At 56.0% G+C, this 13,763-nt stretch overlaps 1 protein-coding gene across 1 annotated transcript in view; it reads right to left on the bottom strand.

Moving 5' to 3' along the window:
* The window catches only part of CCDC13 (coiled-coil domain containing 13), a 30,517-nt gene that overhangs the window by 6,108 nt on the left and 10,646 nt on the right, over positions 1-13,763 (bottom strand). The window contains exons 5-12 of the mRNA XM_007445696.1: positions 12,230-12,346; positions 10,884-10,988; positions 8,583-8,744; positions 7,811-7,987; positions 5,740-5,946; positions 4,064-4,203; positions 3,485-3,568; positions 1,156-1,278 (exon numbers count right to left, since the gene is read on the bottom strand). Coding sequence (XP_007445758.1) covers positions 1,156-1,278; positions 3,485-3,568; positions 4,064-4,203; positions 5,740-5,946; positions 7,811-7,987; positions 8,583-8,744; positions 10,884-10,988; positions 12,230-12,346 — 1,115 coding nt within the window. The remainder of the gene's footprint in view (positions 1-1,155; positions 1,279-3,484; positions 3,569-4,063; positions 4,204-5,739; positions 5,947-7,810; positions 7,988-8,582; positions 8,745-10,883; positions 10,989-12,229; positions 12,347-13,763) is intronic.

A 13,763-nucleotide genomic window follows, 5' to 3' on the forward strand; every position in this document is an offset into this window, starting at 1 on the left:
ACTCTGCACGGCATGCAGGATCTTAGTTCCCTGACCAGGGATCGAACCCACACCCCCTGCAGTGGAAGTGCAGAGCCTTAACCACTGGACAGCCAGGGAATTCCCACCCGTCCTCCATTATGTCAGCACCTGGAGGTCCTTCCAGTCAGGGTGCCTGGCTTGTGTCCAGGGCTGGACGTGTGAGGCACCCCAGGCCAGCTAGACCTTCTCTCCTAGAAACCACTGGCACAAGAACTGAAAGCCACTGGGCCTACATCGTTCCAGTGGCCCAGGAGAGACCACTCAAGGGTTCCTGCTACCAAGGTCCCTGGATCTTCTTGGGCTCCTCTTCTGCCCTGCAAAGGAGGGCAGTACTTTGGAGTCGGCCAGCACCTTCCCACACTCTCCTTTCCCTTAATTTAGCCAGAACTGGTTTCTATTGTCTGTCACCAAGGAGCCCTGACTGACATGTGACACGGCCTGTTCAGGCAGACACTCAGTGCTGTCCTTTATATTTTTCAGTGCGGAAGTCACATGGTTGGGCCATGTGTTGGCCTGGGCACCTACGGTTCTTGCCAAAAGGGTCACTTGAGCAAGGAACACTGATTTATCTGAATAGAAATCTGTCAACAACCCCTTGGAGGAAACCAAACCCCCTGGTCCACTGCCTTGGGCCACGTACTTTCCTCCCCCAACCAGGGAAGTCTCAGCTCCCCATCTATCAGTGGCTCTCTTCCTCTTTGTAATTCCAGACCTCAGTCTAGCCTGGGACTTCTTACCACCAAAGCCACCAGTGACACCGAGTGCAGTGCCATGCTCATCCAAGATCTTCATTATTGGTGAGTTGATCTGACTGATTTACCTACTGCAGAGAGTCCCTCCCTTGAGATGCCCACCTCACAGCCACCTGCATGCAACTGTCCTATGGGGGGCACGTAGGACAGGGCAAACCACAAGTGTGACAACGGGTCCCCGAGACAGAGGGGCACTTGAGGGTCACGTGAGATGTGGCTGGGAATGCCCGGGGTCAACACTGTGGGAGCCAGACTCACCAGTGAGGTGGACCCAGTCACGGACGCGGCCCGGCCTCTGTCCAAGAGGGATGCCCTTGGGCCAGGCTGCCCACCCTCAGCCCACCTAGGCCCGTGAGAGTGCATCCCTGGCACCAGGTGTTACCGTTTCTGCAGAACAGTGACAAACTCGGTGAGCCGGTCACGCTCCACCTCAGCGGCCTGCCGCAGGGCTTTGAACTCTGTCACCTGTGTCTGCCAGGCTTTTTGTTCTGGGGAGTCCGAGAACCTGGGGACCAAGGTGCGGGCAGAGGTCATTTAAGGGTTACCTGAAGAGATGCTTATCCCTGTGGTGGTGGGAGGGGCTGGAGGGACATTCAGGGGTCCTCAGAGGGAGCCAGAGAGAAGAAGCCAATCCAGCCCCTCCTGGCCTCTTCCGCTGGCGTCTTCTCAATTTACTATTCCTGGGCCTGCTAAAGTCTCTAGGCCTCACTTAGCTGGCTCCAAAGCCAGACCCCAGCAGGGCTGTAGTTTCATCGGCACCTTTGTCCATCCAATCCCTGTAGGGGCCTGGGATTAGTCTGGTGGCTATGGAAGTTGGCTCTTGGGGACCTGGGGGTGCCCTGGGAACCTGTGTGGCCTGCGACCTGACCGCCCTTCTCAGTGTCAGGTAGGCCCAGCCTCTGTCTCCCTGTCAGCCTGTCCTGGCCCTCCTGTATCTCCTGGCATGGCCCCAAGCCCAGTCCACTTTCCTGGACCCTGGACACCTGCTTTGTAATTTGGTCAGTTTTCTCCAGCCCTGATCCAGCCCATCACCAGTTCCCTCCTCACCACTGGGCCTTACCTGCTGGCTGGGGTTGGGACCCAAGGTGAGCTCTGCCCCCCACCCCAAGCCCCCAGAGCCCACGTGCGAGTGCCAAGCTGCTTTCTGCTCTGCCCTCGCCCTTCCCAGGCAGACCCTGGTGATGCTGACTCGCTCTTCCAGAATCACAGGACATGGGGAGGGCGGGGCCGCAGTCCTCCCTCTAAACAGGGGTTGGTTGAGATGGGCTCTGAGGACTACAGGCTCCTCCATTTTCTGGCTCCTAAATACACTCTAAGGCCCTGCCGCTCAGTGTGGTCTTTGAGCCGGCGACTGTGGCATCACCTGGGAGCTTGTTGGAACTGCAGGATCCCACTTCCTGCAGGATCTGACCTGCGGAATCAGAACCTGCATCTAACCCGGCAGATCCTCAGCCGATTCGCGTGCACAGCGCAGTGGGGAACCCTGCGCTAGTCACCCCGTGATCTCATGTGTTGGGGGAGGAGCTGATCCCCCTGCCCCGCCTGCCTCCATCAGAGCCGCCACGCCAGCCCTGACAGACACACTCTCTGGGGTCACTCCCACCCCGTGAACGTCTGTCCTGTCACTGACGGGAGGGCACTGTAGGCTCCGTGAGGGCAGGGCCCGCACACGGTTGGGTTCAGTAAATATTTGTGTGTGGTGGAAGAAACAAGCTTAAGAACCAGCAGTTTGGGCAGCCCAGGGCACATCGGCTCCTGTATCCCTGTGGAGTGCAAAGGTCACGGCCACATAAGCCTGGAAGGGACCTTGGGGGCATCTTGTCCATCTTCTTGCCTCTACTACTGTGACAACCACCTCAGAGTGACAGAGCCTGTCTGTCTTCCTTGTGGTGTTGGAAGAGTGTGGCATGGGCCCTTGAGGCTCAGAGTTGGGCCCCTCTCTCCCAGTGCCCTTGTGACCCCAGGCTGCTGGATGGGGCATCCACAGGGGTGGCCTTGGCCCACGGGTACCTGTGCTACCAAATGTCAGGCCAGAAGTGTCCCAAGCACTTCTTGGGGAATAGCAGCCCAAGGAGGACCGATTTGCCAGAGGCACACAGCAAATCAAACGTGAGACGAGGGCCCCTCAGAGGCTCAACCGGAACCTGAACTGACCTGCCCGAGGGGTGCGAGAAGCAGCTGACAGCAGGAGCGTGGCTCCAGTGGACAGTGGCTAGGGCTCGGGACAGGGCTCCGAGGCAGGACAAAGCCACCCTTTGTCTGTGAGCTGGCAGGAAGAACAAGGGCCCATTTAAGCCCTAAGGCTTGATTCTATCAACAAAGAGGGGGCCAGAGAGCTGAGGGGATATCAGTGGCTTAAAGTGGGAACACATATGACGTGAAATTCTTCCCCTAGAGATGGACTCTCAACGCGCAAGGGGAGGCAAGGGAAGGTGCTGGGCTCCAGGTCCTGGAAGATTGCTCGTGTTAACTCTGTGGGAGCAGGAAGGAACACTAGACCAAGACTCTAGTTCTGAAGCCGCTTGCCCTATCACGTTGGATAAGGCACTGGACCTCCCTGACCCTCCATATCCTTATGGAACCTTGGAAGAGTCCCTGGACTTGGCCTGGCCTCGGTTTCCCATCCTTGTAATGGGATGGCAATACTGACTGAGCAGTCAAGGATGGGAAGGCCTGTGAGGGCCCGGGGCGGGGGCGGCCTGGGTTCCTACCTGGGTGAGGGCCCGTGAGGACTGTGCAGGGAAGGCCATGTGAGAGCAGATTCCACCAGTGTGTGGCCCAGGCTGGTCACGGAGCTGTGCGAAGGCGGAACGGGCACATCACCACGGGCAGGAAGGCTGGGCCCAGCTGGGAGGGGAGCAGGGGCCAGCAGGGAACTGGGGAGCCAGAGGAGGGGGCCAGCACCGGCCCTTGCAGCAGCCCTGTGGATTTGCTGCCCTCCTTTCCAGAACTCTTGCTTGCTTAAAACAAGACAGGAGCAGGGGACATCAGAGCCTCGAACAATCCAACACAGGTGTGTTTGAGAATCCTAGAAGCAGGTGAGATTCGAGGCCAGCTGGGAGAGGAATTTACAGGGAGCTGCAACCAAACGCTCTTGAAGTAATAATATCTGGACCTAACTGGCTCCTTCACGCAGATGCAGGGCTGACGGAAGCCCCCCCCACCCCCGCCCCGCTGCCCCACTTTGGGAGGACAACACCACAGGCATCGTAAAATTGCACCCGTGGCTTCCCATCCTTTCTTCTGAATTAATTAATACTCACTTTCCAACCCCTCCCACTTTTTCTTACCGAGAAGATCCAAGCCTGCCAGCGTGATCGCCTGCTGAGGCCGGGGAATTGGTCAGGCCCGAGTCCTCGGGGAACTTGGCGGAGGCCGGGTTGACCTCGGGCCCACTGGACCCCTCGCCTACTCCTTTATTCCGAAGATACTGCAGGGAACAGATGTGGGTTCCATTCTCAGGGCTTTGGCTCAGAGGCCTGGAGAAGGCAGGAGGGGGGCCTTGGCTTGATTTTGGGGCTTTCAGGAGATATGAAAGAGGCTTCTTTTCAGGAGTGCAAAGCGAGGCCTGTTTGGTGAAGGCGCTCCTTGCATTATAATGACAGTTAATAATGCCTCTCTTCAGAAAGGGAGCTTCATGGCCAAAGGAGGGTGACCGGGCCAGGAAGCTGTTCCACATTCAGGTCCCAGGGGGAGGTATGGGGACAGGCCCACCTCTCTAGGTAGCCCCACCCACATGGATGAATGCCAGGTGTGACTTGAGGCCACTGGCCTTTGTCAGCTGGAGACACTCAGACCTTCCCCCATCCCTCCCTCTTCAGGATGGCTGGTGGGGCTGGCTGAAGGAGCACTGCAGGACCCCCAGCAGGAGGTCAGGCTGCCATCAACGGTGGGCCAGTTGGCGTGAGTCCCAAACAACCTGGCCTGTCCCCCAAGCCCTGCCCATCCTGAGAAAACTCCCAGTGTGTGCCAGCTTGTCTGGTGGGTAGTGCTTGGCCCCAGCTGTCCGGTGGCCTCTGAGGTGAGACTCAGTCTTCTTTTTGTGCGCCTGGAGCCAGGACAGTGGTGAGGTGAAGATGCTGTTCCTTCCAGGCCTCTGCCAAGGCAAAATATCTTCAGGAGCTCACTCCTTAGACGAGTATTGACTGAGCAACTACTGTGTGCGCAGTCTTAGGCCAGGCACCATGGTCTTTTCCCCCTCAAGGAGAGGTTGGGGGAGAAAACGGGAAATTGATCACACAGCATGACCAAAGTTTGGCTTGGGAATGTACAGGGAGTTAGGAGAGTGCCCAGGGGGGCACATAACCCAGAATGGGAACCCTGGAACTTCCTGGAGGAGCTCTTGACTAATAAGATCTAAAGGCTGAGGGGGAGGAAAGGGAAGGTGTGTGCTTCAGGCATGTGCACAGGCCCAGAGTGGGGAGAAAGCAAGGCCATGGAGGAGCTAAATGGCATCCACATGGCCAGAGTTGTGGAAAGTGGGGAGTGAAGAGAAGATGCGGCGGGCGGGCAGCAGGAGCTAGTCACATGGCACCCTGCAAACTGGCCGAAGGAGCGTGGCTTCCCTTCTGCCATCCCACTGCCTGGAATGTGGATGTAAAGGCTGGCACTGTGGCCACCATCTTGGACCATGAGGACGAAGGCCACAGCTGGGAGGGAGAGGGTGAGCTGGCAGGAGCCCGAACCCTTGAGGATTGGGTGAGGCGGAGAGTGATGGGGAGCCACAGACAGGTTTTATGTGGAGCAGGGAGACCATCTGGTGTGTCCCTTCAAGAGGAAAGGTGTGTGCACAATGGGCCGGGGAGCCAGATGGAAGCAGGGGGCCAAAGTGGGACCAGGTAGGACATGGCGCAGCCCAAGTGAAGGCAGGTGGGGAGAAGTGGAGGTGGCTGAGGTTTCTCTGGATACTGGATGGACTTGCCAGGACTTGGGAATGGATGCTGGGCTGAGCCAGCGCCCTACTCACCTGCATACTGAGTTGCCCGATCTCCACCTCCAGCTGCCGCACCCTGGCCTCCCGCTCAGCCACCGTGGCCCGCAGCTGGGCCACGAGGCTGCTGCTCTGCTGAGCCTCATTGTTGCGCTGCTGGTCCAAGTGGTGCTTGGACACTCGCGCCTTCTCCTCCTGCAGGCTCAGGCTGCCCAGAATCTCCTGTAGCTGCTTCAGCTGGTCCTGCGGGGCCAAGTGGGAGGGTGGGTGAGGGTCAGCCACGGCCCTGGGTAAAGAAGGACATGAGAGAAGACCGCCTCCTCCCACCCGCAGCTCCCACCCCTTCCCTGCTCCCTCGGGAACCTAACAGTGGGACGCTAGTGTTTCCCTGAGAAGCAGGAGGAACACCTTGCCTGTCCTCAGGGGCGGCGGGGGGGGGCGGCGTTCAACCAGGTTTTCCTGTCCTCAACTTCTTTCTCCCTGAGATCGGGGCTAAGAAGGACATCCAAGGGGCTCTCGGGACAACAGAAAACAGCTCAGATGGTGGCCCCTCAGCCAGTGGGTAAAAAGAAGCCCTCTCCCACTGTGCTGGAAGACCACCTTGGAAGGCAGTACCTGGACCCCTCACCACGGATCCTTCAGCACCTGATGGAGGCCCCATCCCCGGAGATGCTCCCAAGGAGACCTCTGGGGTGGAGGCTTCCTGCCTGGGGGCTGGGAAGGACCATATTGGCGACCTGGAACAGGTGAGGGCGTTGTCTTCACCTCTTTGGGGAGGAAATGGAGACCCAGAGAGCCCAGGACACACTGCTGGTGAATGGCAGGGCTAGGGCTTGTTTGCAGCTCTCACCATGCACCTTCAGTGACAAAGAATAGTGGCCCCAGGGACCTCAATGGACATCCAGCCCACACCGTATTTAAAAACTGGGAGCTGAGGCTTCCCTGGTGGCGCAGTGTTTGAGAATCCGCCTGCCAATGCAGGGGACATGGATTTGAGCCCTGGCCCGGGAAGATCCCACATGCTGCGGAGCAACTAAGCCCGTGCGCCACAACTACTGAGCCTGCGCTCTAGAGCCTGCGAGCAACAAGTACTGGGCCTGAGTGACACAACTACTCAAGCCCGTGCGCCTAGAGCCCGTGCTCCGCAACAAGAGAAGCCACCGCAACGAGAAGCCCGCGCACAGCGACGAAGAGCCAACGCAGCCAAAAATAAATAAATGAAATAAATAGATTTATAAAAATAAAATAAAAACTGAGACCTGAGGCTCAGAGAGGGGATGCAATTAGCCTAGAATCACACAGTGAGGAATGAACAGAGGGGGTCCAGATTTCAGGTCTTCTGTGCCCTGCCCACCACCCTGCCTGGTGAATTATTACGGACCAAGGCATGCCTAAGCCAGCATCAGTTCCCCCTTGCACCACCGTCAAGCCAGTCGTGACCACACCAGGGGCCTGTGGGCACAGCTAGGAATTCAGAGACCAAAACCCTGGGGTGGCTCAGGCCCCAGAGAGAAAAGGCCAGGCCAGGGTCAGGAAAGCAGTGCGGCTTTGTTAATCAAGGGAGGTTTTACGATCAGATAAATCTGGTTTGAATTCAGTTGTGTGGCCTTGGATGACTTATCTAGCCAATTAGAGCCTTGGTTTCCCCATCCGTGAAATGGGATTATGTGTCCCTAAGGGTTATCTTGGTGACTAACCATTATAAACCACACCCCACGTGCCCAGAAGTGGGGGTGATGTATGCTGTCACACAGACAAGGATATGCACCAGCGCCCCCCTCAGCTGTCCCTTCCATTCCGCCATGAGAAATATCCCAGGGTGTCATCCCACCTGCTGCCCCCCTCATCCTCTTTCTTCTCCTTTGGGGTCCACAGGTGCACTGGCTTGTGCCTGGCATCAACCTCACATAACGCGACCTGTACTGGGCCTCGGGCAGCCTCTGAGTTGCTCCCGTACTTGCAGCCAAGCTTTGGGGCTGGGCCCAGTGGAGGCAATGAGCTCCCGGGTTATGCAGGTGGCATTTTGGGGCGAGGGAGGGCTCCGGGGGGGGGCTGGGGCTGGGTCACAGGCCTCTGGGTGGGGCAGGGGTCCCAGGGGTGGCTGTACCATGAGGGCGTCGATGAGCTCGTCGTCATGCCGGCCCTTTTCCACGAGGGTCCCCATCTGACTCCTGAGGGTCTTCACTTCGCTCGACAGCACCTTGTTCCGGGACCTCACACCCTCAAACTTCTTTTTCAGCTCTTCGAGCTCTCTCTGGAGGGCATCCCGCTCCGCTGCAACTTTCTGTAACCAGAGGGCACGGTCACGGGCTGCAGGGCTGAGTGGGACTCAGGCCACGGCTGAGCCCTCGCTCTCACTCGCTGGTGAGGCCAGAGCTGGGAGGGGACTTGTTGAGGTCACAGGGCAAGTCAGTGGAGCCTGAGCCCTGACTCCCAGCCTCGGCCTCCCGGGGTGTCAGGCAGCCCAAGCACATGATGGACGTGACCCAGATGGATGACGGCCCGAGAACACAGGGGCCAGACTCGGACATGAGAGGAAACCCACTGGCCAACGCTGGGTGTGTCCTCCCGAGGACCCTCAAAAAGAGAAAAGCCATCTTCGGTGGACAGCGCCAAGCCTAGGCTCCAAACTGAAGTGCCTCATTCCACCAAGAGCTACTTTCAGGTCCAGCATCTCCAAAGCAGCCAGAATGGGGCCACCCGACGTTCACGAAATGGGCTCTGGGTGAGGAGCCAGTCAGGCAGCTCAAGGTGGATGGACAGGACGTGAGGAACATGCACAGAGGTGACCCCAAACCCCAGAGCCTCGAAGTCCTCACAGGGGTGGTCGTGGTCTCCTGGCCCCAGGCGCCCCTGACCTCCTTCCAGGCACACGTTACCTCCCAGCTTTCCTGTTTTTCCCTCTCCAGGTTGTGGATCCTCCGCAGATTTTTCTCCTGTGCCGACAGCTTCCTTGGATCGGGACAGACAGACAGCTCATCACTGGCTGTTTCTACCGACCGGCTCCGAGTCTGTCCCAGCTGTTTCTCAAGCTCTCGAACCTGAGGGTGGTTCCACAACAGGTCTGCAGTCAGACTCGACCCTCAGAGGGGCTGCCCTGTGATGTGACAGGAGACCCCACTAGACAGAGGACAACACGGTTCCAGATGGATGTGGAGGTCCCTAGGAGAGGGACTGGGGTGGGGGAGGGATGGGAGGGATCTGCGGTGGCATCCTGAGCAAAACAAGGGGAGACACTAGGGAGGTTAAGCTTGGAAAAGAGAAACTTCGAAGTAAATGAGAAAAATCACCCTATCTCTGAGGCCAAGAAGCAGATGTGTAGCCCCAGGAGGGAAAGGATAGCAGGTCTCAGTACCAGGAAGAGCTAACAGACAGGCCACCAAAGCCTGGGCGGGCTCCTCGGGAGGCTACGGGCTCCTGGCCACTTGGAGGAGGTGCTGCAGAGGGCGGGCAGGGTTTGGAAGCAGGGAGACCAGCTCAAAGCCTCGCTGGCTGTGTGACTGTGCACAGATTACTTAACTTCTCTGAATCTCAGGTCCCTCACCTGTGAAGAGGCCTGTGAGTAACACGCTGCATAATGTTGTTATGAGAATTCAGTACCCTGAGCTTGTCTGAGCCTGGGAATCCCCAAGACACTTCTTGGGATGACAAATCTTGGGGCCCACTCCATACCAACAAGTCAGAGTTCCAGGGGAAGAACTCGGGGATCTGCGTTTTAAACAAGTGCTACAGGAGATTTCTAGGATTAGGCAACTTTGAGAAACCCCAAAATGGCCTGGGTGAAGCCCTCAGCACAGGGGAGGTGGATGTCATCCGACAGAGCCACGGCTTTATCACACTGGGTTTAAAGTGGATGACTCCTAGGGTCCTTCTAACCCTGATTTCCACGTCAACGCAACATAAACGATGGAACAGAGTTGGGTAAACCTGAGCCAGGGGCAAAATTCACTAGGATCCCTGGTAAAGGGCCTCAGTATGGCTTTGAAAGCACATTTCAGTGCCCTCGTGTGGCACCGTGTGGTAATTCCATTTAAACGTTAAAGAACACAGTACTGTTACTTTTAACCGTTTGTTTACACAGCTTAACAACACTCACAATAATAACTAATGTGTTGAGTGTTTACTATGGCCAGGCACTGTGCTGGGCACTTCCCAAACGATATTTCATTTAACCCACAACAACCCTACAAGGAAGGCATTATTATTTCCATTTTACAGGTGAGGAGACTGCGACACAGAGAGATGAAGAGATTTGCCCAAAGGCACCAAACTTATAGACCAGTGACTGAGGCCAGACTCAAACTCAGGTCTCTTGAACCACAAGCCCACACACTGGTCGTTAACCACAGTTTTTCAGAGACCTCTCCCCCTTCGTGTTGGCTTCAGGGATCCCGCAGGAGACCCTGAGGGGAAAAGCCACCTGGGAACCTGGGAATGAAGGCAATGCACTTGGCAAATAGTGGAAACGACACACTTATTTGTGTGACTCTTGGTTTCTTGGTACAGCTAACCTTCGGACGGTGTTTCCTCCATGCCAGGCACTGCGGTAAGCAATTTACACATCTGTACTCATTCAGTCCTCCCAGCAACACTGTGGGGTAGGCACTGTCATTATCCACAGTACACAGAGGAGGAAACTGAGGCACAGGGAGGCGAAGCAACTTGCCCAAGGCCACACAGTTGGTGGGTGGTGGGCTGAGATTTGAAGCCAAGCAGTCTGGCTGCGGAGCTCCTGTTCCTAGCCTCTAGAGATGCTCCAAAATATTTAGAGCGTAAAGAGGGAGACAGGCTAAGTTCTTTTTGTGGGGGTGGTAGTTAAAACCTTCAAAAGCCTACAGGCATCTGGACAAAACTAGAAAAAGCCTACAAGTACAACAGTCACGCAAATTTACATGAACCAGGGGAAAAAAATCTGCCTGGAGTAAAATAAATCAAAGGCTCTGGCATTTGTTGAGCGCCAGTGCCTGGTATGCAGTGTTATATAAATGCTTGTTCACTTAATAACAAATGAAAATCAGGCTGGCTGGGGAGAATGTAAAACAACAGCCCTGCAAGTGCGCTCTGCAGAACCTAAAGGCCATTTTTGGGCTCTGTGTCTCTAATGTGGGTCAGCGTGGGTCTTTCTGGGGGCATTTCAAGCCTTATGTTCAGGGCCAGGAGAAGTCTGATGACTCATTCACCTTGCTCTGCAAGACGAGAATTTGTTGAGCTCGACCCCTCCACGTCCCAGGTGAGGACAGGAGCTGCTGGATGTTCACATCTTCCCCAACCTCACTGGTTAAAACCTGAAAAAGGTGGGGCCTTCAGTATGGCCGGGAGAGAGAGCTCTGCCAGAGCCCTAAAGCTGCTGCATGTGCAGAAACAGTGCTGGGTGCATGGGGCTCCCCGAAGGCCCGGCTTCCACCTGCACAACCTTCCCCCTTCCCCCGCTCCCCGCCTCAAAGGCCAATTGACCACGCTCCAAGAGCAGCTCTCCCTGGGAAAGCATTGAACCCATCATCCCCAGCACTTCTTGGTGATGTTTAGGGCAGACAAGGAACTGCTGACAATGCCCAAGTGGGGCCCCTTGCCCTTGACACATTCTGGGATGAGTGAACCACAAAGTTGACCAAGACCTGCTCCAAATTTGTTCACCTGTCACCCAGAACTGAGATCATTCTGGATGGCTCCAGGGAGGACATGGCCACAGGGCCTCGCCCTCCGTGCAAAGCCACTGACAAGGGGCCATGTCTGAGAGCAGCAAGGAGGGAGGGGCTACCGAATGTCACTTGGGGATGTTTGGTTCCAGAAGGGCCCAGCTTTGTGGCTGTTGCAGAGAGGTGTTCAGGCCCAACTTCGAGGCTTTGAGGTGGAAACAGCACACCCCAGCTTGTGCCCCGGGCCCCTCTGCAGCCTGTCACGGAAACCCATCTAGCGTACCAAGTCTCTGGTGCTTGTTTCCACAATAGAACTCTGTTTTGGAAATCTTGGCTGGTCTGAGTGGTTCCAGCAGGAACTGCTGCTGGTGGTACAAATGCCAGAGAATTCACTATGTAAATAAAAATAAATAATGAACCAGCTGGGCCTGCCTCCCAAGTCTGAGCCTTTTCCTTTGAAAGGGGCCTTTAACACACAAACAACCTTTACATTTTCTAATATTACAGACAGCAGAGGGCAGGAGACGGGTCTTGGTAGGCTTCCAAGTCCAAGGTGGCTTATTAAGGAGGTGCCCAGGATCTATTGGGGTGCACATAGCACAGGGAAGGTTTAAGGGCCTCTCCAGGGTGGACAGCACTGTCCTCCTCCATCCAGGGCTGGGCGGGCACCACAAGGGCCTCTACGCAAGGCCCTGGAGGCAGCCGGCAACCACCCTCACCTGATGGGTCTGTTTCAAGGGCTGGAAGGAAGTTACTGGATCTGAGCCTGACCCAGAACAAGCAGCACGATGCTCACGGGGCCAGGCTCCTGAATGGAAGCCATTGTCCCAGCCATGACCTTCCCAGTCCCAGGCCCACCCACGAGGACCTGAACCCTGGCCTGGGAATACCTTCTGGGCCGTCCGGAGCTCCTGCTTCACAGCCTGGATCTGGTTGCGGAGGTCACTCATCTTCAAGTTCGTGGCCGCCAGCCTGTCCTGCAAGACCTTCACCTCTGGGCTGTCCTGCTAGTTGGGAAAGACAGGAGGGAGAGCAGCCGTTTGAGGCCTAGATAGTAACAATCATCACAGCCCCCGTTTATCCAGGTATGTGCAGGTACCACACGAAGTGCTTGACAAGGAGGAACTCATTTCATCCTCACAACCCCTTTGAGGTAGGTTCCCTTACCGATGCAGAGCAGAGGCTGGAGGGGGGTGACCCCTCGGCTTGGGGGACCTGGTAGGTAAGGGGGAGTGTGGATGTGGATTCCGGCAGCCCAGCTCTGGGGGCTGAGCCCTGTGCTCCGAGGGTGGCGCACACAGGTGGACGTGGGTGGTGGCCGCGGACAGGGAGCATCTGCATGAGGCTGCTTCCCAACTCCCAGACACTCCCAGGCTGTGGGCTCTGCTGTGCTCAGAGACTGGCATCATAGCAAATCCATCCTCACTCAGGATGAGGAGGGGCACTGGCTCCTTTAGCGAAGGCAGCCCCAGCTTGGCAGGAGGCCCACGACCATCCCAGCTTGGGGCCTTCCTCTCCTAGAATTGTCAGACTGGGCCTTGGGCTCCCGTTCCTGGCAATGAGCTCACTGAACAGAACTAAGGACCCAGTTTAATCCCCAAATGCTCCATTTCTGTGGCTTGAAGAACTGCAGGAACCATGAAAACTCTGCCTGCTGGAACTCTTAGCAAAGTCTTTTTTTAAAAAAATATTTCATTTAAACTATTTGGATGAAACTTTTCTCAAATGCGTTCCCCATTTACGACCTAAATAGAAGTTCCTGAAACCCTCAGAACTTTGGCATTAAAGGGACTCCAAGGCCAGCCCATTCAAACCCTTTCCATAGGTGATGCAGATAAGGTCCAGAGAAGGGAAATAACGTGGCCTCACAGGCACACAGCGCGTTGGGGTGACAGAGTGGGATTAGAGGCCTGGTCCTTCCTTTGCACTGGCTGATTCTCCCAATATAAGCTTTTGCTGATGCCAGGGCATCGTGGTGACAGAAACATTGGTTGGTGGGTTGAGTGTCCCATCAGGCAATGACACTAAGACCATCTGCTCCTGTCCCAACAGATCAGGTGGACTAGACTTCTGGGAAACAGGATGGGTACTGCAGTGGCTTTCTGAACTTTCCTTGGTAGCCACAGACAAAACCTCCTGTGAACGCTACTGTGAAAGATAGATCCCAGAAGCCTGGGTCTGGGGAGTTCCATGGACCCCAGAGGCTCTGGGCAGCCCCACTGAAAACCACTGGTCAAGGAAACTAGACCTGCACACAGGGCCCAGAAGACCTGGACTCATCCGGTCTCATCTAGGAAATGGCTGCTTTTTCACAGCACCCCCAGGAGGCTAAACAGAGTAACCAGTGTGAGAATTTGCAAATTGGGAATTTACATAGAACATACATGCATCTTTCTTTTTTTTTTTTTTTTTTTTTTTTTTTTG

The sequence above is a fragment of the Lipotes vexillifer genome, unplaced genomic scaffold (genome assembly GCF_000442215.2).
Source record: "Lipotes vexillifer unplaced genomic scaffold, Lipotes_vexillifer_v1.1 scaffold1136, whole genome shotgun sequence".
NCBI classification, from domain to species: Eukaryota; Metazoa; Chordata; class Mammalia; order Artiodactyla; family Lipotidae; genus Lipotes; species Lipotes vexillifer.